The 21,926-nt window shown below is 52.1% G+C and overlaps 8 protein-coding genes across 8 annotated transcripts; 3 read left to right on the forward strand and 5 right to left on the reverse strand.

Annotated features, from left to right (window-relative positions):
- Positions 1 to 705: 705 nt before the first annotated feature.
- On the reverse strand, positions 706 to 2,217 carry CGCA056_v008780 (uncharacterized protein; the record flags this gene model as incomplete). Its single annotated transcript, XM_037324027.1, has 1 exon — positions 706 to 2,217. The coding sequence occupies one exon, from the start codon at positions 2,215 to 2,217 to the stop codon at positions 706 to 708; it is 1,512 nt and encodes a 503-aa protein (XP_037178018.1).
- A 1,218-nt stretch (positions 2,218 to 3,435) lies between these two features.
- On the reverse strand, positions 3,436 to 4,167 carry CGCA056_v008781 (uncharacterized protein; the record flags this gene model as incomplete). Its single annotated transcript, XM_037324028.1, has 1 exon — positions 3,436 to 4,167. One exon carries the CDS (start codon positions 4,165 to 4,167, stop codon positions 3,436 to 3,438), a length of 732 nt encoding a protein of 243 aa, XP_037178019.1.
- Positions 4,168 to 5,982: 1,815 nt separating this feature from the next.
- Positions 5,983 to 7,473, reverse strand: CGCA056_v008782 (uncharacterized protein; the record flags this gene model as incomplete). Its single annotated transcript, XM_037324029.1, has 3 exons — positions 5,983 to 6,814; positions 6,880 to 7,086; positions 7,142 to 7,473. 3 exons carry the CDS (start codon positions 7,471 to 7,473, stop codon positions 5,983 to 5,985), a joined length of 1,371 nt encoding a protein of 456 aa, XP_037177822.1.
- Positions 7,474 to 8,123: 650 nt separating this feature from the next.
- On the forward strand, positions 8,124 to 10,029 carry CGCA056_v008783 (Lactose permease; the record flags this gene model as incomplete). The annotated part of the gene is made up of 7 exons (XM_037324030.1): positions 8,124 to 8,337; positions 8,397 to 8,775; positions 8,835 to 8,909; positions 8,965 to 9,228; positions 9,277 to 9,590; positions 9,651 to 9,841; positions 9,892 to 10,029. The coding sequence occupies 7 exons, from the start codon at positions 8,124 to 8,126 to the stop codon at positions 10,027 to 10,029; spliced, it is 1,575 nt and encodes a 524-aa protein (XP_037178020.1).
- A 1,645-nt stretch (positions 10,030 to 11,674) lies between these two features.
- Positions 11,675 to 12,473, reverse strand: CGCA056_v008784 (uncharacterized protein; the record flags this gene model as incomplete). The annotated part of the gene is made up of 2 exons (XM_037324031.1): positions 11,675 to 12,314; positions 12,382 to 12,473. 2 exons carry the CDS (start codon positions 12,471 to 12,473, stop codon positions 11,675 to 11,677), a joined length of 732 nt encoding a protein of 243 aa, XP_037177812.1.
- Positions 12,474 to 12,597: 124 nt separating this feature from the next.
- On the reverse strand, positions 12,598 to 13,420 carry CGCA056_v008785 (uncharacterized protein; the record flags this gene model as incomplete). Its single annotated transcript, XM_037324032.1, has 2 exons — positions 12,598 to 12,667; positions 12,750 to 13,420. The coding sequence occupies 2 exons, from the start codon at positions 13,418 to 13,420 to the stop codon at positions 12,598 to 12,600; spliced, it is 741 nt and encodes a 246-aa protein (XP_037178016.1).
- A 3,544-nt stretch (positions 13,421 to 16,964) lies between these two features.
- gloA-1 (Lactoylglutathione lyase) lies at positions 16,965 to 17,633 on the forward strand (the record flags this gene model as incomplete). Its single annotated transcript, XM_037324033.1, has 1 exon — positions 16,965 to 17,633. The coding sequence occupies one exon, from the start codon at positions 16,965 to 16,967 to the stop codon at positions 17,631 to 17,633; it is 669 nt and encodes a 222-aa protein (XP_037177933.1).
- A 1,189-nt stretch (positions 17,634 to 18,822) lies between these two features.
- CGCA056_v008787 (Secondary metabolism regulator LAE1) lies at positions 18,823 to 20,252 on the forward strand (the record flags this gene model as incomplete). Its single annotated transcript, XM_037324034.1, has 7 exons — positions 18,823 to 18,918; positions 19,007 to 19,059; positions 19,109 to 19,243; positions 19,301 to 19,367; positions 19,425 to 19,465; positions 19,520 to 20,155; positions 20,204 to 20,252. 7 exons carry the CDS (start codon positions 18,823 to 18,825, stop codon positions 20,250 to 20,252), a joined length of 1,077 nt encoding a protein of 358 aa, XP_037178017.1.
- Positions 20,253 to 21,926: the final 1,674 nt, after the last annotated feature.

The raw sequence follows: 21,926 nt of genomic DNA on the forward strand, positions 1-21,926 counted from the left end.
CTCTGGACGCCTCACGGCCTGCTTGATCCATGTCGAGGGCCTTGTATGGGTGCTTGATGATACGCTGGAGGTATTCGTCCGCTGAATGCGCAATGTGACACGCTTGACGAAGTCGCGACGGTAGGGGCTCGTGGAGAACAGCGACTCGAACATTTGGATGTCATTATCGAGGTTGCTGATCTCGATGGTACGGAAAAGCAGGCGCTCGATGGCATGCTGGAATCTGCGGGAGACCGTTGCAAACCGGGAAATAAGCCGGAGCTTGGGTCTGTATGGGTGGATGATCTCGTCTATGAAACGGTGACTGATGATGTCGTCGACGATCTCCTGCGGAAGTCGATTCATGGTGGGCGGGAGGATGCGGTGTGGTGAAGTTTGACAGGAGCCAAGAGGGAAGCGTAGATGTTGGAGGGTGGAAGTTTGTTTGGGGGGAGGCCTGATGAAATACTTGAATAAGCTGTGGCAGGCTCCCATTTCTTGTGGTGATGCGGGAACATGCATGCATGACCCAGAAAAAGCCAAGAAGTGTGTAGGCGGTGACAAACGGAATGCAAAAGGGGTTTTCCTTCTTCCTCATGGTTCCCAATTTTGGCAATACTGTTAGAGACTAACTGCTTTCCGAATCAAGACTTGGTACCAAGAGAAGAAGGAGTGGAAGGTCGTCACTAGAGCCGATATTCCATCAAATGTGACGAAAATGGTGCGCTAGATCCATGTGACAATCGCTTCCTGGTGGTGGTTTGCGATTGAGACCTCCCGGAACATATCTTCTAGTTCCCTTGCATAGCGTCCAGACTCTGCCAGCCCCCGGGCACGCAGCAGAACTCGAGGCTTGTTCAAGGCAAGCCCATCTAGTTCTTTTCTGTACTCTCGGTCCAGCACACCCGGGAGGTAGTATTCCACTTTCAAGGAGTGCGTCGAATACCATGTGCTGAGGCTATCGGCATCTTGTAGCTTAAAGAGCTGCAAGGATCGCATCTGAACGATGGCTTTGGTGATTGCTCTGAGAAGGGGCATGACTGTGTCTGGGTTAACATCGAATTGTTCAAGCTCAGATACAGCTGAGTCTTCTTCTGTCGAAAACCCAGATAACGCGGCTTTCGTTACTTTACGCAACCGTTCTTCAACTTCCGGATCCATCTTCCTGGTCAACTCCTTTAGGAATGCAATGGCCGAGACGGTCTGTTCTTCTGTCCCATAGCCAGGTGGACTCTGATCTTTGAGATGAAGTGCGAAAGCTTCCTCGCCAGTCTGGGGGCCAATGCCGATGTACCATGTTCCAGAAGGGGCTGCGGGGTTGAGAGTGATGGAGATGCGAGTCACACTCTGCCAGAACGGCTCTGGGCTTTCCGCGAGACTGCTGGGCCAAAAGAAACAAGGATCCAACGGACCACTGTATCGAAATATTTTGACACTGCCTGCTACCCGGCGTAGAGCAAGGGAAAGCCTGTCCTCTTCCTGGCTTGGCACCATGCTCGGCGGGTTGTGGCAGGTATAGTCAGGTCCGTCAATATTGAGCCAAACTTTGGTCATTGAAGAGGGGAGGCGGGTCTTATTGAGGGCTTGAACGAACTCCTCCCGCAACCTCTGACGGAAGGCCAAGAATTCTCCTGGCTCAGTGTAACTCAAAAAGGCGCCTTTGAGACGGGGAAGTTTAGTTGCCAGTTTGAGGCACGACAACGGTGAGACTTCCCGGAAACCTGGTTCCTTGTGATTTCCTGCGTAGTTCATAAAGAGCCCCTGAATGCAGTCGACTAGCGGCAGCTTCTCAGGATGGAGAATCTCGAGATAGTCGTATCGGTAATCAGGCTTGGTGTCAGAGTATTGTAGTCGTTTAGGGCGAGATGTGATGTATAGCGCGATGCCACAGTCCTCTTCCCAACGAGACAAGCATGTTAGAAGATCGAAAATGGCATCCGTCGCGCCGTTGCTGTTGGCCTCTCTCCGCGTCGCTTCTGGATATTTCCTGCAAAGCGGAATTTCCAATTCGAAAATGAGACAATGGAGATGATTGCGGCGGTGCTGGTGGTTGAAAACTTCTGCGAAACGTTCCAGATCGGACCTTCTGATGCGAATTGTCCTGAAAGTATGGCGCTCGATGGCGAGTTTGAATTTCTTGGAAAACGTTGCGAACTTCGATGCACGACGTCGCCTGATCAGCCAAGGTGAGCAGCAGTCGATGATCTGGTCAATGATCTCTTGTGGTAGTCTCTCCATTGTGGTGGCGCGTCGTCGTAGTCATTGTTATAGCTGTCGTCGTCGTCGTCGTCTACTGGCGCAGCGAGTGCGAAGCAGATGAAGGAAAACGAGAAGGAGTGAAGATTATAGAACAGCGGACGGAGAGAACAGCAGACGGCCCCAGCCGTCTAAGCCGTCTGCTGTTCTCTCCTGAAGGTGGAGTTAGAGCACTGAGAAGGTTATGTGTGGAGGGAGAGTTTGAGTTAAAATTCAGGCGAGCGACCGAGGCATCAACCCTTCCACATTCCCTCCGCCTTCGTGACTTGGCGTCAAATCGTTCTATGGTGTTCTGCATACCTGTCGTCCAATTTCTTTGTAGTTCCTTCTTTTCGTGAATTACGCTTGCATTGGATTAGTACCCTGTTAGTACCCTTATTACTGCGACTATTCCTTCGCCGCCATCTCTTCGATCAGCTTCCAGGATTCTTATGCTTCATCTACTCGATGTTAATGGTGCTTCTATAGGTGGCCTTTTTGTTCTTGGATAATGAATATAATACTAGCCACCCGGGCTTCTTGTGGATGAAAATCAACAGAGGTGGTTGTTGAGACCGCGTGAAATTATATTCACTAAAAGCTTTGTTCAGCTGCAGAATGTTAGTCGTTGATCATAGTATTACCAATCGTATCTCTGTCGTAATCCAGCAGCATTAGCTCAACACTTTTCACTGTAGCAATGGGTGATACGCATCGCTTCGCAATAGAGTTAGAGTATTAGATAAGTGACCTATTAGGAGACTAGAGCTTGTGTGCTGCTGATAAAACCACTGGGCTATGGTTGACGTTAGCGTGATTGACCTACCGCACGTATATTACCCATGAAGATGTACAGGACCTTAGGAAAGTTGAACATCCGACACACTGGCCGATAATGCTTTCCGACACACTGGGAGGATGAATCGCCGTCAACTTGTTGTATTTCTGATGACGAAGGGCTCACCACAATCAATCGAGCCTAGAAAATGATGAGTACCTGTACTGTATTGACACCAAGAAATTGAATTATGCTAGGTATCGAGTTACCATTGAACTCCCGAGAAAACACGGAAACCCAATATTGGATGCTTTCATGACGCTAAACAACCATATGTACCTGTACCTGAACGCCACGCTGGGCTGGGACTAAGCCAGGACCCCATTCATCGACGCGTTATAGACATTATTATAAACATGAAAACATTATTTTTCATCACCTCATCAGATCTGAGCCGGCTTGATCTTCGCCAGCTCGGTCGGCAAGCTCGAATGCTTCATCTCGGCCTCTCCATTCCATCCCCGGAACATAGGGTGAGACAGCAAAGGCGGGGTTTTAAGTCGTATCGTCGGCGGGCGGACCGGTCCGACGTCCTCCTCGACCGGCAGTGTAACCCGCCGTGTGGGGTACTTCTTGTGCAGGATCTGCCACGTCTTCTCGACTCTTGCCTCGTGCTCGGTCCAGTCTCCACGAAGAGACATCAATAGTCCTTCTCCCTCCTCTTCATCTTCGACACTCGTCCTTGAGCTAGTCCTCGCGTGCCAGGTGCGTGACCGTGTGCGGGCGGGCGGCGATACGGGAGTCACAGTGGAGACGTCCGTCCGGCTCTGTAATGACTTGCGGATCATGATACTCCGCTGCAGCTCCTCCTCCAACAAAATCCTCGAATGGCTCAGCTTCGTGCGGCGGGCATATTCCTCCCAGGTGAGGTTCGGGTTGCGGAGGATGGCCGTGTTGTACTCTTGCGCGAGCTGCTTCTTCCGCCGGGCGCGGACGACGACGAGATAAATGGTGACGGCGGCGACGGTGAGGATGAGAGAGCCGAGGACGGCCGAGACGATGATCAGGGTCTTGGTGCTCGGAGTGGAGGCGGCGGTGTTTCCGGAAAAGTCGACGGCGACGGGATCGGTGCCGATCTTTACCACGTCGTTTCTCGGGACGTGCGGGATCTTCATGTTTCTTCCCAAGTGATTGGGATATTTAGCGAGTGACGGATATAAGCGTTTAGTTATTATAACGAGCGTAAAGTGGCCATGGAATTCGATAGAAACGACGACCGTCCTGGATGCGAGCGAGTGTGGTTGTGTGGGTTGATGATAGTTGAGTCACGAAAAAAGGTGTCCGATCCCTTCTCGCGGGCGGGTGGGATGGCTCGGGTTCTTGTATATGGGGTAACAAGCAGCAAGCCAAAAAGGCGGTAATTCTATTTAAAAAATTGATTGGGATGCAGAACCCCAAGCTTACTCCGTGCAGTACCCACGTCTCTTTAGTCTCTTGACCGCGCAGGAACGCGGCACTCACCGTATTATTTCACGGGCTGCAGGTGATGCTTCTTTCTGCACGCCATACTGTTCTGCCACCCTTGGCGTAGGCGAGAGGGAACCCCTTCCCCTCCCCGTACGGGGACCGCCGTCGAGCCCGCGAAAGCCACCCGGAGAGGAAGGCAGAGTTCGGATACGGGCTTGGGAGGCTGAAGCGAGAGGCCTTCTTAGAGGGCGAACATGGGCATGAAGACGTAAGCATGCCCCCTCGGAGTGGGATTCGGGATGGCTGGGGCACGCAGAAAGACGAATGGCCAGCTGTCTCTGTGGTGATCCGGCCGTTGGCCACGATAGACGGAGGCTCGATGCTTCTTCTTCCATTGTCAGGCAACCTACCGGGGTAAAGCAAAGCAGACGTGGAGGCATCACTCCATCGCCCGCTGTAGCACAGTGAAGACCAGGGCGAAGGAAAATTCGCTGGAAAACACCAAGAAGCGGACTTTAGGGCTGCCAGGGGCTCTGGATTGGCCGCTCTTGCGCTATAATTGGCCCTGACTAGGCCTTGTCAGGTGTCCAACACGAGGTTAGGCACAGTAGCGCCGCATTGGCGGAGGGGCCCAAAAGCAAATCCCGGACGACGTGCCGGGGGTGACCAGGGGAGTTGGAGAGAGAAGACGGGGAGAGGCCCTCGACCGCGGGATGGACTCACAAACCCGGCCTATCAGGGCTTCTGGAACTCCCGGTGGCTGGGCAGCGGCCGAGCCGTGCTGGACAAGGATCGGATGGTTTGTGTGGTGTCATTGGTGGTGAAGTGTGAGAAGATGGGCACTGCGCTGGCCAGTTGAGTGGCATGGGATTTCTCCGCGCTGAGACTGGAAAGCCCATCGGCCGCATTTTTGGCCATTGGGCACTGAGAAGTCTGTCGATTGTGCGGCTGGTGTAGTCTCCGCCAATGAGTTGTTCTTTTCTCTGGGTCTTTGAAGCACGTCACGTTGGAGAAGATGTGAGTGCCCGATGTCGAGATTCTGTCTGCATCGAATATTGATTGACATGCATACGAATCTACAGATTCAAATCGTTCGTCCATCTGCAAGATGAGATGAAGCTTCATCAAAATGATGGTCAGGGCTTTGGGCTGCCTCTGCAAAGCCATTTGACTTCAGTCAATGAGCGTTGTTGGCATGTGAGGGAAAAAGTTTTCAACAAGACCCCTGTCATGACGATCTCCTCCCATGTCTCGCTAGAACAGCCACAATAGCGGATTTTTGCTTCTGGCTATGCTTCCTTTAGATAACAGATGGCACACCGCTTCGCACCGTTTGCGCTTTTCCGGCAAACAATGTCCAAACTTGAGTCCGGAGTTTCTTCTTTATCATGCGACGTCATGTTGCGCGTAGCAAATGTCTGTTTCATTAAACCAAGCAAATCATGCAATTCCACGCGCATTCTCCTGCATCTGCCCGCTGTCTCGTCTGTCTGAAGCACCTTAATCCCCGGGCCATGGCCGCTTCACAGGCCATCCTCCAGCGCAAAATCCAACACCACAGCCTTTCTTTGCTTCTCCTCGGTTCGCGTGTATATTGAAACCACCTGCCTTGACCCAGACACAAATGTCTCGAGCTGCGGCTCCCCGGAAAACCCATCCCCCTGCCACAGGCAGTGATACTCCAACCGCACCGTCGCATCATCCGCCGCCGCAGTCTCGGGCAGCAGGGCGCCCACGACCGTGAGTTTGTTATCTCGATTGCCCGGCAGAGCAAACACCACCGTCCTTTTCTCGGGTAAAGCAATGACATCTCCCCGGGCCCCCGTCCGCGTTGGCAGCGCGTCAGGCAACGCGTGCCTGCTCCAGTGGCCCCCGGGACTGCGGTAGTAGTGCATCCAGACTTCGTTTTCGCGGTTCAGGGCGTGGAACCCGCCGTCCTCGTCGGCTGCCTGGGCCTCTTGGTTCAGGATGCCGCTGTTCTGCGGGATGTCATACACGATCAGGCCATCTGCGTCTGGGAAGACCGTCTCGCCGACCTCGAGATTCGCCAGCCGCTCGCCTCTGCTGTTGTTGAAGGTCTTGCCGAGATCGTCGCTCGAGACGTAGAAGAGGCTGTAGTTGTTCTCTGGACCGTTTGGTCCGGCCTGCACCGTGTGTAGGCGCGCTTCCGGATCATCGACGCCCTCGTACCATACGAACCCCCGGTATGTCCCAGACACGTGCACGCGGCCGTTGGCGTAAGAAATGCCGTTGATGTACGGGTTGTTTTTGACGCCGGTGAGAAATTGGCCAATGTAGGAGTAGGATTGGTCCTTGCTGCTGTACTTGAAGAGGTGGTCGGAGCCTGCACCGGCTCTGCATTTCGTGCGTCCGCGTCAGCTGCAGGTTTCATCTTCGCGAGATTGGGAATGTCAACTCACATGCCGATGCGATAGCTCAACAAAAGATCATTGTCGACGCGAATGAAGCGAGGGTACGTTGTTTCCAGGAAGATCTTTTCAATCGCCAATTGGCCGGTGCGCGTGTATCCCGGCAATTGATTGTGCGTTGGGCTGAACAGCGATGCTTCCCACTTGTGTGTCTCTGGGCTCGTCGCGACGCCTGGTACTGACATGCGAAAGTGCAATCTGAATACAGTGGTATCAGCGTTGCCGTTACGAGAATGTGTATCAAGCAACTCACGGATCACAGTGGTGGTCGAAGGCAACGTGGATCGTACCATCCCCCTCGCATACGCCTATCGAGATGGTGTTGTGTCCATCATCCGCCGTCTGCTCATAATCCTCAAAGGTCAATGTCTCCCAATCGCCGAGTGTATCCTTGATGGGTCGCCGCGCCGAGCTGACGAAGAGAACATTACTCGTCGCGTCTTTGTGGCAGTAGAAGCAGGTATACTGCCATCCGTTGAAGGTTGTCAGCGCATCCTGTTGGAAAGAGTTTGCATTGATTCGGTGCTCTCTACGCGCGTCGAGCGCCAGCTCCGACTGTGACAAAAGCTTCAGTTGGGATACCATTTTCTCTAAAACCGATCAGCAGATTTCCCAAAGTCAAATATCCAACATGGGAATGGGAACCCCGCGTGTAGACGCCCGCGAGCACCCCTCCATTTTCACCACAGTGACGTATGGAAACCCCTACTCCTGGGTTCGGGGAAGAGGGGGCCGAGCCAAAAGCGATGGACGGATAGCCGCGCGACGATTCCCCCGATGGGCCGACGCCGCTCCCGCCTCCCGAAGCTTGCCCCGACCACCGACACGTTTGTATGACCCGGCGGTTCTGACGACGCCCGATCCTACCTGGCACGAGTTAGTGAGTGCTGAGCAGCCTGTTGGTCCGGCTAGGTCGAGGCCGTCGAACCATGCCATCCCCGCAGGTTTTCCCCCGTTTTCTCCAGTTCCCCCGCGTTTGCAGGCATGTGCTTCTTTGTTCTGCCCAATGAGGCGCATCGGGGAAGGCTGGAAATGGGGCCCGTCCGAGAAATTGAGCAAACAAGACTTTGGGGAGCCGAGCCGTTCAGGCGGTAATGATGAGCGGAATGTTACATTGTGCAAATTGGTTATAAACATCGAGATACGTCCGAACTTTGAGCCGTTGCTTTGCAGGGTTGCGTTTGCTCATCCTTCTTTGCGAGTTCAAGAGGCAGAAGAAGAAGAAGAAACAGAAGATGGTCTGGAAGGACAAGAAGATTAACAACAATGACGACCGCCAGGCGTTGGAGGCCACCACGCCCACCAACACCAAGACGGTCTCTTGGCTCAAGGACTCTGGGCTGAGGCCGCTCAACTTTGGCCTGTTCTTCCTGCTCTGGGGAGATGTCGCACACGGTTTCGACGGCAGTCTCATCAACAACTTACAGCAGATCAACCAATGGCAAGATGGTCCGTTACCGAAACTGTACTCATTGCTCGTTCAACACAACTGACAGACTCAACAACAGACTTCAACCACCCTCGCGACAGCCTCCTCGGAGCCCTCAGCGCGTCTTACTGGGTTGGCAACATCATGGGTGTCCTATTGATCCCGGTTCTTTCTGACCGGACGGGTCGTCGTATCGCCATTGCGGTGGGATGTATCCTCTGCATCGTCGGTGCCGTGATCTGCGCGGCTACTATGAATGTTGGGGCATTCATCGCGGGCCGTCTTCTCCTTGGCATGGGCGGTGTCATTTGCAGCACAGTTTCGACTATTCTAATGACCGAGCTGGCATACCCGGCGCACCGCGCGACGGCCACGGCACTAAGTTCCACAACCTACTCTGTCGGGGCCATCTTGGCTGCATGGGTTGCCTTTGGCAGCTTCCGCATCCCAGAATCTTGGTGCGTATTATGGTGTACGACATCCCGAGTTATCAGCGGCTGCTAACATGAGCAAACAGGGCGTGGCGCGCGCCGACAGTTGTACAGGCCGGCCCAAGCGCGATGGTTTTGATCGGCCTCTTTTTCCTCCCCGAGTAGGTTCGCCAAGGAATCTGCTCTTGACTCGATGTGGTTAACCTTTGAACATAGGTCGCCAAGATGGCTCTGCAGCAAAGGCAGAGAGCAGACTGCCCTGGACATCCTGACCAAGTACCATGGCGCCGGCGACCCCACCGATGCTGTTGTTCAACACGAGTACAACGAGATCAAGGAGACAATTGAAGCCGAAATGACTCAGAACAAGAACCCTTTCCATCTTAAGGCACTGTTCGCGACCAAGGGTAACCGCTACCGTTCGTTCATCATTATCTGGTGCGGTATCTGCAAGCAGTGGTCAGGCAACGGCCTGGTCTCGTGAGTTGACCGAGCCGCTGGGATGGACCCATAGCTCACAATGAACAGGTACTACCTCGGTAGCATGCTCAAGAGCGCTGGCATCAGCAAACAGGTTGAGACGACCCTCATCACGGCAACCTCCCAGATGTTCAGTTTCGCATGCTCATTCGCCTTTGCCTTCTTGCCTGCGCGAGTCGGTCGCAGGCCGTTGATGTTGATCAGCATGGCCCTCATGTGGGTTGTCTTCGCTGTCATCACTGCCACCACGGGAGCATACGTAGAGACCGGTAACCGCCACGCGAGCTACACGACAGTTGCATTCATATACCTCTACAGCGGTGTCCACAACCTGGGGTGGACGGGAGCCCAGATGCTCTACAGTAAGCACGCGAAAGCCAGGGACCAGGCATGCGGGATGAAGAGTTGCTAACGCCGCTTAGTCGTCGAGATCCTGCCTTACCACATCCGCGCCAAGGGCATGGCCATGTTCAGTCTGGTTGCGGGTATTTGCGGGGCCTTCAATACCTATGTCAACCCTGTCGGCATTGCGGCCATGTCGTGGAAGTTTTACTTCTTCTACGTTGGCTGGATTCTTGTGCAGTTCGTGGTCGTGTACCTGTTCTTCCCCGAGGTAAGGATGAGCCCTTTAACCGTGTGGGAGCCGATGCTAACTCCCCGAAGACCAAGGGACCTAGCTTGGAGCAGATTGCTCTGCTCTTTGATGGAAAGGATGCTCAGCTTGGCAGAATCAATGCCGTGGCCGATGAGATGCTCGATGAGAAGAAGGATGTCGCTGTTGAAACGAGGGAGAGGCAGTAATTTGCATGGTTTGTTGCGGAGTTGAGTGGCGTGGAAGATACCCAGATACCCATTCCACATTTTACCCAACCAGCATAGTTCAAATCGAGTCAATAATGCATGGCGCAATATTGTCCTCACTTCCGTGCCTTGTATGAGTCCCATGGAATTTCAACCATAGCTCCCGTGGGATTTTGCCCATGTGGAACTCATCCGTGGGAAAGGCTCTGCGCACAGAGTCATACCCCGCGGAAATGACCTCTGTAAAATCTCAATTGGGTTAATTTTGGACCTGGGGGGCTTTGTTTTTACACACTACAAGTTGAGATGCCAAGACATTGTAACGGCGCATCTATGACTAGCCGCTCGTAGGCAGTGTCAAGTGCAATAAGCCCCTTTGAACCGAAAAGCATTTTGGCCGGCCATCACAATGCCAAGACGTTGGCAAACTCATATTGAAAACACCACAGCACAGCCTCAAACATAATGACCATGTGATTGATAAACTCAGAATGGTAGCTGGCGGATATTTTCATCCTGTTGTAAAATATCTACCGACGGCGTCTTTGTCCGACAACGAACCATCCCGTTCACTCTTTTGGCCTGAAGACGAGACAGCCGGTGGCACGAACTCAGATCTCATAGATCGTCTGTACCGTTTGTCTGGGTCCGGGCCATAGAGTTTCTTCACGTTCCACAATGGCATCGCGACGTAGAGCCCAGATGTCTTCGCCTGTGCGAAGGGGCATCTTGGCTGGCGACCTGTTTCCTATGTTGAAGATATTTCACGATTGGATACGCCCTCTGAATTATGACTTTACACCAACTATTAAGGATCAGTCAATGTTTCAGGAACTCGTAGTTTGATTTACTATTGGAAGGAGTATTAGATGATTGAACAGATGAGCGCCAAGCCTGTCGGAGTTATTGCGGCCTTTGCGAGTCCGTCGAGACTTAATGACGAGAACGAGACGGAATTTAAGAATGGATATTTGAAACCAGAGCAGCAACTTTTTTCGAAAGAACAGACTCTGTGGCCAATGATCGCCCGCTTCCTCCAAACGCCGATAGTTTCGGAGCTTCGCAACTGGCAAACAAACTTCTTGGCCATGTGTGTTTCCCTCGTTCCTGGAAGGGTCCGGTCAGGGTCCCTTGCGCAGGTTCCCCTCCGTGGATTGGCGGGGTGCCACGGTAGTCAGCCAACAGGGGTCGCGGAACGAAATCCTGCCCATCGGTTAGAGCGGCCTTGCCCTGGTGGTCGCAATTGGGCAACTTCATTTAGAGTTCTAACATTTCTGGCCAGACGGCCGAAGGAGGTCTCCGAGTCAAGCCTCCCCGACCTGTCATCAGGTTTGAGATTGCGAACCTTGTGTGCGACTCGGATAGGACCAAGGGCTGAGCGCACAACGCCAGGCTGAACGGCAGAGTCACTTCATTGAAGCTGATGATGAATTTGTAAATGAAATTCCAATTCAAATGCTCCATTCCTAGTATGTACAGTAAATGCCTATTCAGGGTATATGTTATGGCCAGCTTGCAGAGAAGCTGACAAGGCCGTGTAGTCCGTTCCCCAGTCATGAAGCTCTAATCATTCGTAACCCGTCTCCCAGATGCTGCTTGACGTCAAGCTCCCGTGAGCTCGTGTGAGTCCGTAATCACCACCGACTTAAATCCCAGAAGACCTTGATGACATGGCCGTAGATGTCGCACTGAATGAACTCGCATCACTCCCTTTCCTGCCTAACGCCGCAAGCTTTGGTCGTGTGACCTGCGGGGTCTTGTTGACCTCCACAGATACTGTCGTGACCGTTTCGCAATGAATAGCCATGCCCATAACCGAGCCGTCTCCCATACCAAATCCTCTCATGCTGTCTGTACTTGTGTTTGCGTCGACTCCGAGGCCTTTGAGGCTGCCTGGTTTTGTGCCTTTCAGGGCAATCTTCTCGCTCCATTTATCGCGTCGTCTCTGCCTTGGGCGGTCAATGCCGCCAACCACAATAGTGGTGTTACCGAACTTCGGAGGCTGGGAACACATGAAGGAAAAGGTCTCCAGACCAGTCTCCTGTGAAGGTGGGCCGTCACAAGAGAAGACGATCGACCTTCGCGTCGAAGAGTAGAGGGCCACGTCTAGCCAGCCATTGCAGGCGATCATTGCTCCTGCGAAGCAAAAGTAGCCCAAGGATACTTCATGCCCTGCCATAGAGGCAAGACGCCCTGCGGCTAACGGGGTAGTACACACGACGTACACTAGGGGATATAGCAAAAAGGTGTGCTGCCGGGCGTAATCCGGAATTCCTGGTAGTCGTCTGAGAATTGTGGTGAGGCATACGATCCGAAAACTTTGCAGCCGTGACATTCGTGTACTGTTGTTACTTGTTGAGTTGCTTCCGCTCCTGCAAGATGATGCCCTTCCAGAATCCGATCCAACACAGGTTGTTCCACTGCAGGTTGACGTTTCTCCGCATGTTGATGAGCCGCAACAAGCTGGCTCGGGTGCGGGAGAGCCACAACAAGGGACAACCCCACCGCTCCTTCGCGCCACTTTTTGTAGATGAAGAAAGATTATGAAGTAAATAATTGTTGTGACAATTAAAGAAATGAAGATCCATAGATAGTGTAAGGTGAATCGTATGTCCTGATACTTCGAGTTGATCCAGCACTGTGACCATGTTAGCATGTAGTCCCCTGAGTCGGTTTCGGTCTTAGTCCAGCAACTCACCCATGCCCCTGCTCTAACGTACAAGCCGCCGTCATTCTTGCCGTTCTCCGTGACAATCACGCCGAGGATTCCGGTGCCGTACACGAAACCCCACATCATGACAATGGCGGTGTGAAATGCCCATGTTGGCAGCATCTTCGCTCTGACGATCGATATGTATGTGTGCATGGCGATAGCCGTGATGAAGACGGAGGAAGCGAGGTCGCCTGTCGAAATAAACCATCCTTGCGTCCAGCAAGTCTTCGTTCCCACCTCAATCGCGTTTCTTGTAAGCCACTCAAGGTTCAACAAGAAAGCCAATGCCTGCTGTATATCGGCCAGTAGAAGGTTAAAGATTAGAACCAAGAACTGGTTTGGCGGCTCGTTGATCGCTCGTTGTATCCATGTCTCTTTCGTCGGCTTCTCTGATAACTCTTGCTGGGATGCCGACCACTCATTCGGGATGATAAACGCAGCCTCCGTCGGCGGTGGCGATTCGACCTTTGCTATAGGGTCCTTCTTTTCTTCCCTCGGTGGCCCGTTGTGCCATGTTATCAGCTTGTACGTCAAGAACGTTAATAAGCCCAGACTGGTAAAGAAGGAGAAGAACCCCATCGCCGCCACGGCGGCGAGGCCATGACGAAGGACGGGAGGCAATGGGCGAATCGAGTACGGCGAGTTATCCGAGTCGTAATGGTCTATCGACTCGTTCATTTCCGCAATGTTGAATTGGTAGGCGGCGTTGCGCAGCTGCGTGACGATATCATGCGGCAATCGTGGGCGGGCTGCCGGTGGGGTTATATGACGAATTGCTCAGCTCGGGGGGTAAGGCGGGCTTGTGGGCGATATAAGAGGAGATCAGAGTCCGAGAAATACCCCAGCTCGAGTTGACAAGCTATGGATGGGGGAGCTAACGGCACATCCTCTATTCTCCGGTGCCAAGATCCCTTATCCCAGCCGGACGATGAGATACGGTCGAGTCAAGGGCAGCAGAATTGATTCAGCGACTCCTGTGGGGGGACATGAACGTTTCCTTCCTCTTCGGAGGACCATCGGCAACCATCCTGCGCCGCCGAGTTGCGCTTCACACGCAGCGCACTGGTAAACAGCTGATCTTTCATAATTCTTGATGATTAGAGTTCGGCTTCTGGTGGTGTACCATCTCAGCCTATGGGAAGATGTCTGAGTAGGCAGAGAAATGTGCATGTTCCATCCCCGTTCCAAAGCGTTCCAGGCTAAAGTATGTGTTGACGGGACGAGCTCTCATCAGCTCGGCGACCCGCGGACCGGACTGACAAACTCACTCTGCTAAGAGCTGCGAGGGCTTGTTGAAGCAGGGTCAATCCTGCAGACTTGTGCAAGGGGCGGCACCATTCAAAGTATTTCATTGGTTCACTCGTACAGGTTGAACTCTGTGCAGCTTCAAAATGTCCGAGCACGACGTGATGCCACGAGTTGGAGAAACGGCCGTGCCCTTCCCTTCCGCCAGTCGCGGTCGATTCCCGTACGCCTTTACGAACTGTTGGACTCTGCCTGGCCCTACCAGCGATCCTAGCATACGCGGTTCCAGCATTTTGACTGCTTCATGGTTTTCTCTGCAACGGTCTCATGATGCACAGCAACGCGAGACCGTAACCGAGGCAGCGGTTAGTCATATAGCCGCTCGACTTTGATGAGAAATCATCATGAGCCTTCAACTTCCCCGGTTCCATTTCCCCATGGTAATTGAGGATGACAGTCTTAGCCGTTCGGATAATTTCTTCTGCCAAGTGAGGGTCAGACATTGATCAGTCTGGGGAAATTCCCCACGTGATTAAACGATCGACCGATCATATTAGACTCTTAACACTTGCAACAGAAACATCGTGGGGTCTTGGCCAAATCCACAATTGCGCCCGTTAAACATGTAGTATGCTGACGGTGGCAATTATTTACGGTCTAGGCGCCCTCCCACGTGGACTGTATTCTAGAAGGTCGGATCTCGCCCGAAATTTTAGTTTCCCCTGAAGTACGATAGATCTCAGGCTACGAAGGAGGCTAACTGGAATAAGGTGCGAAACCACCCTGCGTCGTCTCCTAAAAGTCTGGCCGGCACTGCCTTTGGTTTCGTTTCGACTCACCGTGCCCTGATATCTTCCACTCGACGCTTTTGCAACCCTCATGACAGGCGATCTATCTTGTGTGCAAGATGCGAAGTTTGCTATTATTACACAGCCTCCAACGTATCAACGGCGTGCCCGTGTTCATTCGGATGGCTTGTCTACCGGGCAGGCTGACTGTTCCTACATGAACGTTATCCGGTACCATTCCCGCTCTTACTGCGTAGCATCGTAGTACACACATCATGTGCCTTCTTGTGTCCCTTCCATCAGCCATTTAAGAAGCACGCGATAGAACCCAGTCTGGACATAAGCTTTTAGGCTCGTCCGATTACTAGAGATTTCGCACGAAGGGAACAGTATTCTTCCAATTCCCATGACTCTTTTGAGGGAATTCGAAGCACCTCTGTAGAGAATTACTGATTAGAAGACATTAGTAGCTGTGGGCTTGTCGTGCAATGAGCCCATGTTGAGTTGTCGCCCGTGGCATTCCACCGGGATAGTCCATAGAAGAGTCGGGCTTTCCGCCGATGCAGCTTCAGAGTTTCTCGTCCTTCGAACTGGTTCCGGGTACTTTGCCGGGCCTGTCATCCTAGCTTCGGTGGCCCCGTGCTTTGAGTTCTGCTCAACATCGACTAAACCATCGGATACCGCCGTTAGTCGATGTCTTCAGCGACTCAAACAGTGTAGGCTGTGATATCAGCAAATCGAGAGTTCAGCTCGGAAGTTGAAGAGGTGAATCCTTCGCAATATCGTCGGATCGGATGCTGTCTGGTGTGGATTATCGTTGTCAGTTGCATCGCCTGGAGGTGGCAAAAATGCGTGGAGGTGTAGTTCGGATGTATTCAGCTACGGCAAACTCCTGGGGGACGCGGCAAACTCCTGGGGGACGCGGCAACGCCGAAAGCGGTTCGCGAACATATATCCGTCTTGGAATGGCTCACTCATGTTCAGTCTGACTAGCTTGTGTCACGTAGTCTTAGCAACAGATGATTCTCGCCCATAGTTTGAATCTCGCAGTAGGCACCACGAAGATTTCGGCTCCCACCTGTGACTAAGGTATTCAGATTAATGATGAATCACTAGTCAGGCCGGTGTTCTCTCCGATGAATATGATCCCAAGTAACGCTACAGAAGAGCGTAACTGCCGAGGACTTCACATCAACTATTCAACACGCGGAGGTGCTACTCGTGTCAGTCCTCTGCATGTTCATGCGATGCACGAAACCTTCTTGGTCTACAGGACACATACTGTGGATAGTACCAAACGAGCGGGCCGCGGGGACACATCCGAAGGACGCGACGGATGAGTTCGACGGGCTGGCCGGGTCTCAGTATCCGACATTGACATTTGTTGCTGCCCGCGTTGTCGTAACATAGATGCGAGCGGGCGCTAGATGTACTTGGTGAGACACGACAACATTCATAGACCGAACATCCAGAATTCAGCCGTTTGGAGCTACGCTGAAACCTCTACAGCTCTTATCGTCCGGCGCTTGGCGGAGACATACGATCTCAACAGGGCGCCTTGACTCGGCTTGACAGGAACAGATACATTGTATGGGTGTCGTTGGGGGCGAAGTGTCCTCTACTGCTAAGGCATGTATGGATACGACAAGGTATGAATGGCCTAGTTGGTACATCTTGATACGTGGCAAGAACAACACGAATGCAACATGCCGCACAGCTAAGCGAAATTTCGAAGGGGAAGTTTGCTTTGCCTACATTCAGGGCAGATATGTGGCTGGCCATTGACTTGATATCAAGTAAATGGCATCCGGTGCAGCTTTATCTAGCTTGCGTGATATGATACCTAGCATCGGTTAGGGGTAAGGGACATGGCTAAGTCCTTGTTTGCGAGAGGAATACGAGAGATGCCACAGCAAACATGATCTGGACCTGCATCTAAAAGGTTACACGACATGCGATGTTTTCTGTAAGCTGATGATTACTGGACAGGTTTGAATCATGCCCGTTTCCCCGCCAGAGGCTGCAAGAACACTCCGCTGTGGGATGTACATGTCTCTATGATGGCGATTTCTCGAAAATCTTCAAAAGAAACGAGGTGAGCACGAAGTTCGATGAAAGCTGACTTTCTTCCACCGGTTGTATCCCAGCAGCTTTCACGTTCACTACAGTCCTGGTGAACATCTCCGAACATGCGCCTACCGACTTTCAACCTCCTCTTTCTCGTGATCTTGGCCGAAACATTCAGCCTCGGAAGATCATGTACGCCTCCCCCGACGAGTAACAACGAGACCTATCCTCGGTTCTCCTACGGCGAGAATGTTGTCCCAGACCATGCAACCGCTGCCTACACGATGAATCACATCTCGCTACTAGTCAATGATCTCAAAGCCAGTCTCGACTTCTACACTCGTATTCTTGGCATGCGAGTCATCCACCATATCGAGGCGACTGAATGGTTTGGCATCGTCTATCTCGGCTACAGCCATGGCGGCAGAAACGGAACCGGATGGCAACCGAGTTCGGAACTCTACCGGCAACGAAGCAATATCGAAGGTCTCATCGAATTGGTCTATCGAAGCAATCAAGCTGGCAGACAAGAACCGAGTGCAACTCTCTCAGATTTAGGCTTTATTGTCCCAGATATTGCCGCGACGCAAAAGCGAATGAAAGATAACAATGTGACGATCATACGCAAAGCTGGAGAGTTGCCACAAACCCTTTCAAAACCTCTTGCCCGAGCATTCGGGTTGTTGAACCTGACCAAGATTGAGAATGATGCGATTCTTAAGGCTGTGCCTCGGTACTTGATGGTGGCGGACCCGGACGGCAATATTGTTGAGTTTCAACCCCAGATTTAGGATCAGTCAGATTGTTCTCGTATCATAAATTGAACCTTCAATACATAACAGGCTTGTTGGGAAGATTATCTCATTGGTTTAGTATGCCGACGTTGCGGATGATCTGACGTATACTGGAAGGAGAGCGAGTTGACTCCGACCGAGTGCCAAGTATTTCATGCCACAAGAGGTATGATAGATTGTGAGGAACATTCAATACCAACGTGATGTTTTGAATTGATTTTCTCATTGTCGAGAACCTGCGGGGCGTTGTCGCAGGAACTGGTCTCTCGTCGTATCCCACTTAACTCGTAGCCCGAGCTTTTGAGGTTTGCCAGGCCAACAATTAACTCTACCGCTTCAAACAACGAGCCGCTCCAGCCGACATGCAACGCAAAAACAACCAGGCTGAGGATCCGGTCACTACCGGAGGCAGTAACCCGATCATAGAAGTGTTCTCCATGGTTATTTCGCTGCATACGGAACAAGCTCGTGTCTTTGCACTGAGTATGGTACTCGGTCGGCAGCAGAAGGCGAAGGATGGACCGGCCGTGCTTCATCTACTAGCTCATCGAGCTTTGCCGGTCAAGATTCGGTCTCGACTGACCAGGGATGGAGGAAGGACTGTGATAGCTTTAACTCTTTCGGTTGGTGGGATAACTTCACGGCTGTGTATGGATGTGATCTTAGGCCAAGTGTGCAGGGCCGGCCAGAGGGGCTGGCTGCAGGGCGTTGTCCCCCGGATGCTGTAAGGCCCGTCGCGAGAGGGCTCCAGAGGAGGGAGGTGGAGAGCATTCAGCTAATGAGGATATTGGTAATAGAAGATGCCGAGCAAAGTTAGGCGAGAGGTTGGTTTTGTGCTCGGTTGTCATTTATCCGCAAAAATCAGCTGATAAGTCGCGCCCTGACAAGACCCCCTTGCAAATTGTCCCAATTGTGGTCGGTCGCTGCAGGCTGTCGTGCGTCAACTCTCCCAAACTAGTCTAAAAGCCGTTGTAGAGTTGACTGGCGAGGTGCGTTATTCGTCCGGGGAGACCGGCCTCCCACTCGAAACCTTGGCCGGTCCACCTGTATGCAAGTGCATATGCAGGCAGAACCAACAGACAACCAGAGATCATTAGAAAAGGGAGGAGAAGCCCACGCCCAGGTCTACAGCGTTTGACGTTTTCTCTCATCTCATAAACCAAAAGCATCTTCAAGAGTGACCGTGATGTCGGCGACTGCAAACCCAGCCACGCCCCCAACTGGCTCGCCGCCGCCGGCCAACACCGCCGGCGTGGAACGCGCTGAAGGACCGATCACGATTGTGAGTTTTCAGTATCCACTCTATAGAAAGGCCGGGGATGTATCGGCAGCCCAGGCGGCGAACTTGTGCTGATCACAGCTCATGGCAGGACCCCGCCCTTGAGGAGGGACCCGAAACTCAGTCCGAAGCGGAGACGGGAAGGTTAGTCCGACAAAAAACTGGTGAAGCTGAAAACACTGACCAGCTGCAGCATCCTTTCGTCCTCAACTGCGTCCTTGAGCGAAAGCATTTACGAGTACCGTCGCATCCAAGGTCGAACGTATACCCAGAAGGTCGACTACTGGGGACCAAATGACGAGAGACAGAATGAAGGTCTTGAGATTAAGTAAGAAGGCTTTCTGGTCTTATTGATATTGCCCACAAACCCTAATTTTCGACACAGTCATTGGATTATGACCTTGTTCCTCGGCGACAGGCTCTTCCTGTCCCCAATCGGTGACAATCCGCAGGTGAACACCTTTCTAAGGAATGGTCTATATAGATCACGGGGCTCACGCTGTTTATAGAGGGTTCTTGACCTTGGCACTGGGACCGGAATTTGGGCTATGTGAGTTTCAGGATGCTTGCCCGCTAAATGTGAAGGTATGCTTAACGAAAGCAGCGATTTTGCCGACGAATTCCCCTCCGCCGAGGTTTTCGGGGTTGACGTATCGCCCATCCAGCCTAAATGGATCCCTACCAACTGCAAGTTCCAGATCGACGATATCGAGCAGCCGTGGACGTGGCCTGATAACCATTTTCACTTTATTCACATTCGTAACCTTGAAGGTTGCATATCTAACTGGACGGATCTTTATAAACAGGCCTTTGAATGCATGGCACCTGGTGGCTATATTGAGGTCAAAGAGCATGATATTGAGCTCCGATCGCAGAGTCAGGAGCTGGACGATGAGCATGCCTTTAAGTCCTTTTCTGGAAACCTTCTTGAAGCTTGTGGCCGGCTCGGGAAAGTGGGACTTCAGTGTCGTGATCATGGCATAGCTAAAGGCCTAAAAGCGGCAGGATTTGTTGATATCGTCGAAAGGAAGTGGCCAATTCCTGTTGGGGCCTGGGCCAATGACCTCGTCTTGAAACAAGTCGGCTCAGGTGCATTGGAATTTCTTGATAAATCCGTCGAGGGGTTTGGTATATTCCTTTTGAAACAAGTCATGGGCTGGGAAATGGCCGAGATCTTGGTTTTGAGCAGCGAGTTCCGCAAGGCTCTCAAGAACTTTAGGACGCAACCGGTCTTCGACCTGTAGGTGTACTTCTAGAACCACCTGGACATTTTGCTAACATCAATCAGACACATCGTGTACGCGCGTAAGCCGGAAACCCCCATGGAGACGGCGTAGGACGCTTCTGCTCTGGAGATTGAGTACCCATACTCTCCATGAGTGACATACTCTATTTAGGTCTTTTCGTTCATTTGCCATTTCACGACTTACTTGTATTTGTTCCGATTTCATGTCGCCAAGTTACACTAGTTGGTCCAGGCAGATATTTAACATGAAAACATTTATGCTCTTGTTAAGGTCTTTACACGAAAATCCCCCCTTCGTTGTCACCTGCACCTGGGTTGACACCCTCAAGATCACGTGCAGCTCTCGGCAACGAATCGCGGAGACCTGGAGTTGTTCATTCATGTCGTTGATGCTTCCTCGCTCTATTGCTTGAGAACATGAAGCGTATGTTAAAGCCACGTCAAACGAAATTCGAAGGCTCGGATGGCTAGCATCCCACACAAGCCAAACCAGAAGCCGACCGTCGACGCGCCTTCAAAGGCTGACCCTGCTTCACCCTGAGAAAACCTCACTGCCGCTGTCTAACTCGATAGTACGAGGCACACACCTTGTTCACGGCAAGCACTTAGTCTTCGCCTCTTCTACATTGGCCACTCTCGTCTCGATGCCTCGCGCTGCTGTCGGGTTGCTTGCACCAAGAGCGTGTCCGGATCGGCGAGCGCGTAACCTCTCACCAGCGTTAGGGTTTGTAAAGAGATGCGCGCGGTTCCTTACCCTTTCGCACCTTTTCGGGGATGTTCCTTAACACCTCGTCGTATTCTACAGTCCAGGTGACAAGGGTCGCGGCAGCGTCGTGCCAGGACGCAGGAGGCGGTTCAGCATAGAGGGCCTGAAGGATGAAGGCGAACACCTGTCAAATAGCTGTGTCATGGAGCCTGTTCTCGTAATCTCTTAGAACATCCAGGTCAGGCACCGCTATAGAACGGTATACGCTAGTAGGATCATCCGGAATGTAGAGGAAGTCAAATGCCTCTCCTGTGCACACATATCCATACTGGATGCCTTTGCGGGTCGGTGACCTCGAGGCTGACTTTGCAGCACCGATATAATCTCTCTCGATGGACATTTGCTCTATAGCTTCGAATACGGCGTCCAACTTCAATTTAGAGGGGGTTCAGGTTATTTTTGGTTACCTATGCCTGGCGCGACCTCGGGGCTTGTATTTTGACGTTACTACAGAGTCACGGATTATTTGATAATGTGCGGCGCCTAAAGTTTGCCAACAACCGTGTTCTTCCTTCTATTGCTGGGGTTGGAGTAGAAAACGCAGGCTGGGCTCAGTCGAGTGTCATGACAGTTGTTCCAACCTCCACTTCATTTTACTCGTCTTGACAGTCAAGACTTTCCTACCCGATTTGACAAAGTGCAAGGCAGGCTGTAAAGCACCACATCCGTATTGGAAGATGGGTGGTCAGCTTCCCACCTCCTGAACTGTCCAGCACCCACAGTACTGCCAAAGGTTTCTTAAAACCACGCCCTTTGCCTGATTTCTCCCCCTATTGCGTGCATTGGCCAGTCACATTGGATAAACGAAAGAAAGCCCTTGCTGGGCATCAGCTGGGGAAAAGTTCATTCTGTGAAAGGTTAACACCGACATCATATGGCCCATTGCTAGACCGTGGGTAACATCGTTTTCTGACACTGTATCATTATCGTATTTTACGAGAAAATGGCCTGATTTTCAAATTTTGCAAGTTTATTGGCGCAAGGAATGTTCAGTCAGTA

This window comes from Colletotrichum aenigma (assembly GCF_013390185.1).
Source record: "Colletotrichum aenigma strain Cg56 chromosome Unknown KSG_Cg56_contig05, whole genome shotgun sequence".
Taxonomy (NCBI): domain Eukaryota; kingdom Fungi; phylum Ascomycota; class Sordariomycetes; order Glomerellales; family Glomerellaceae; genus Colletotrichum; species Colletotrichum aenigma.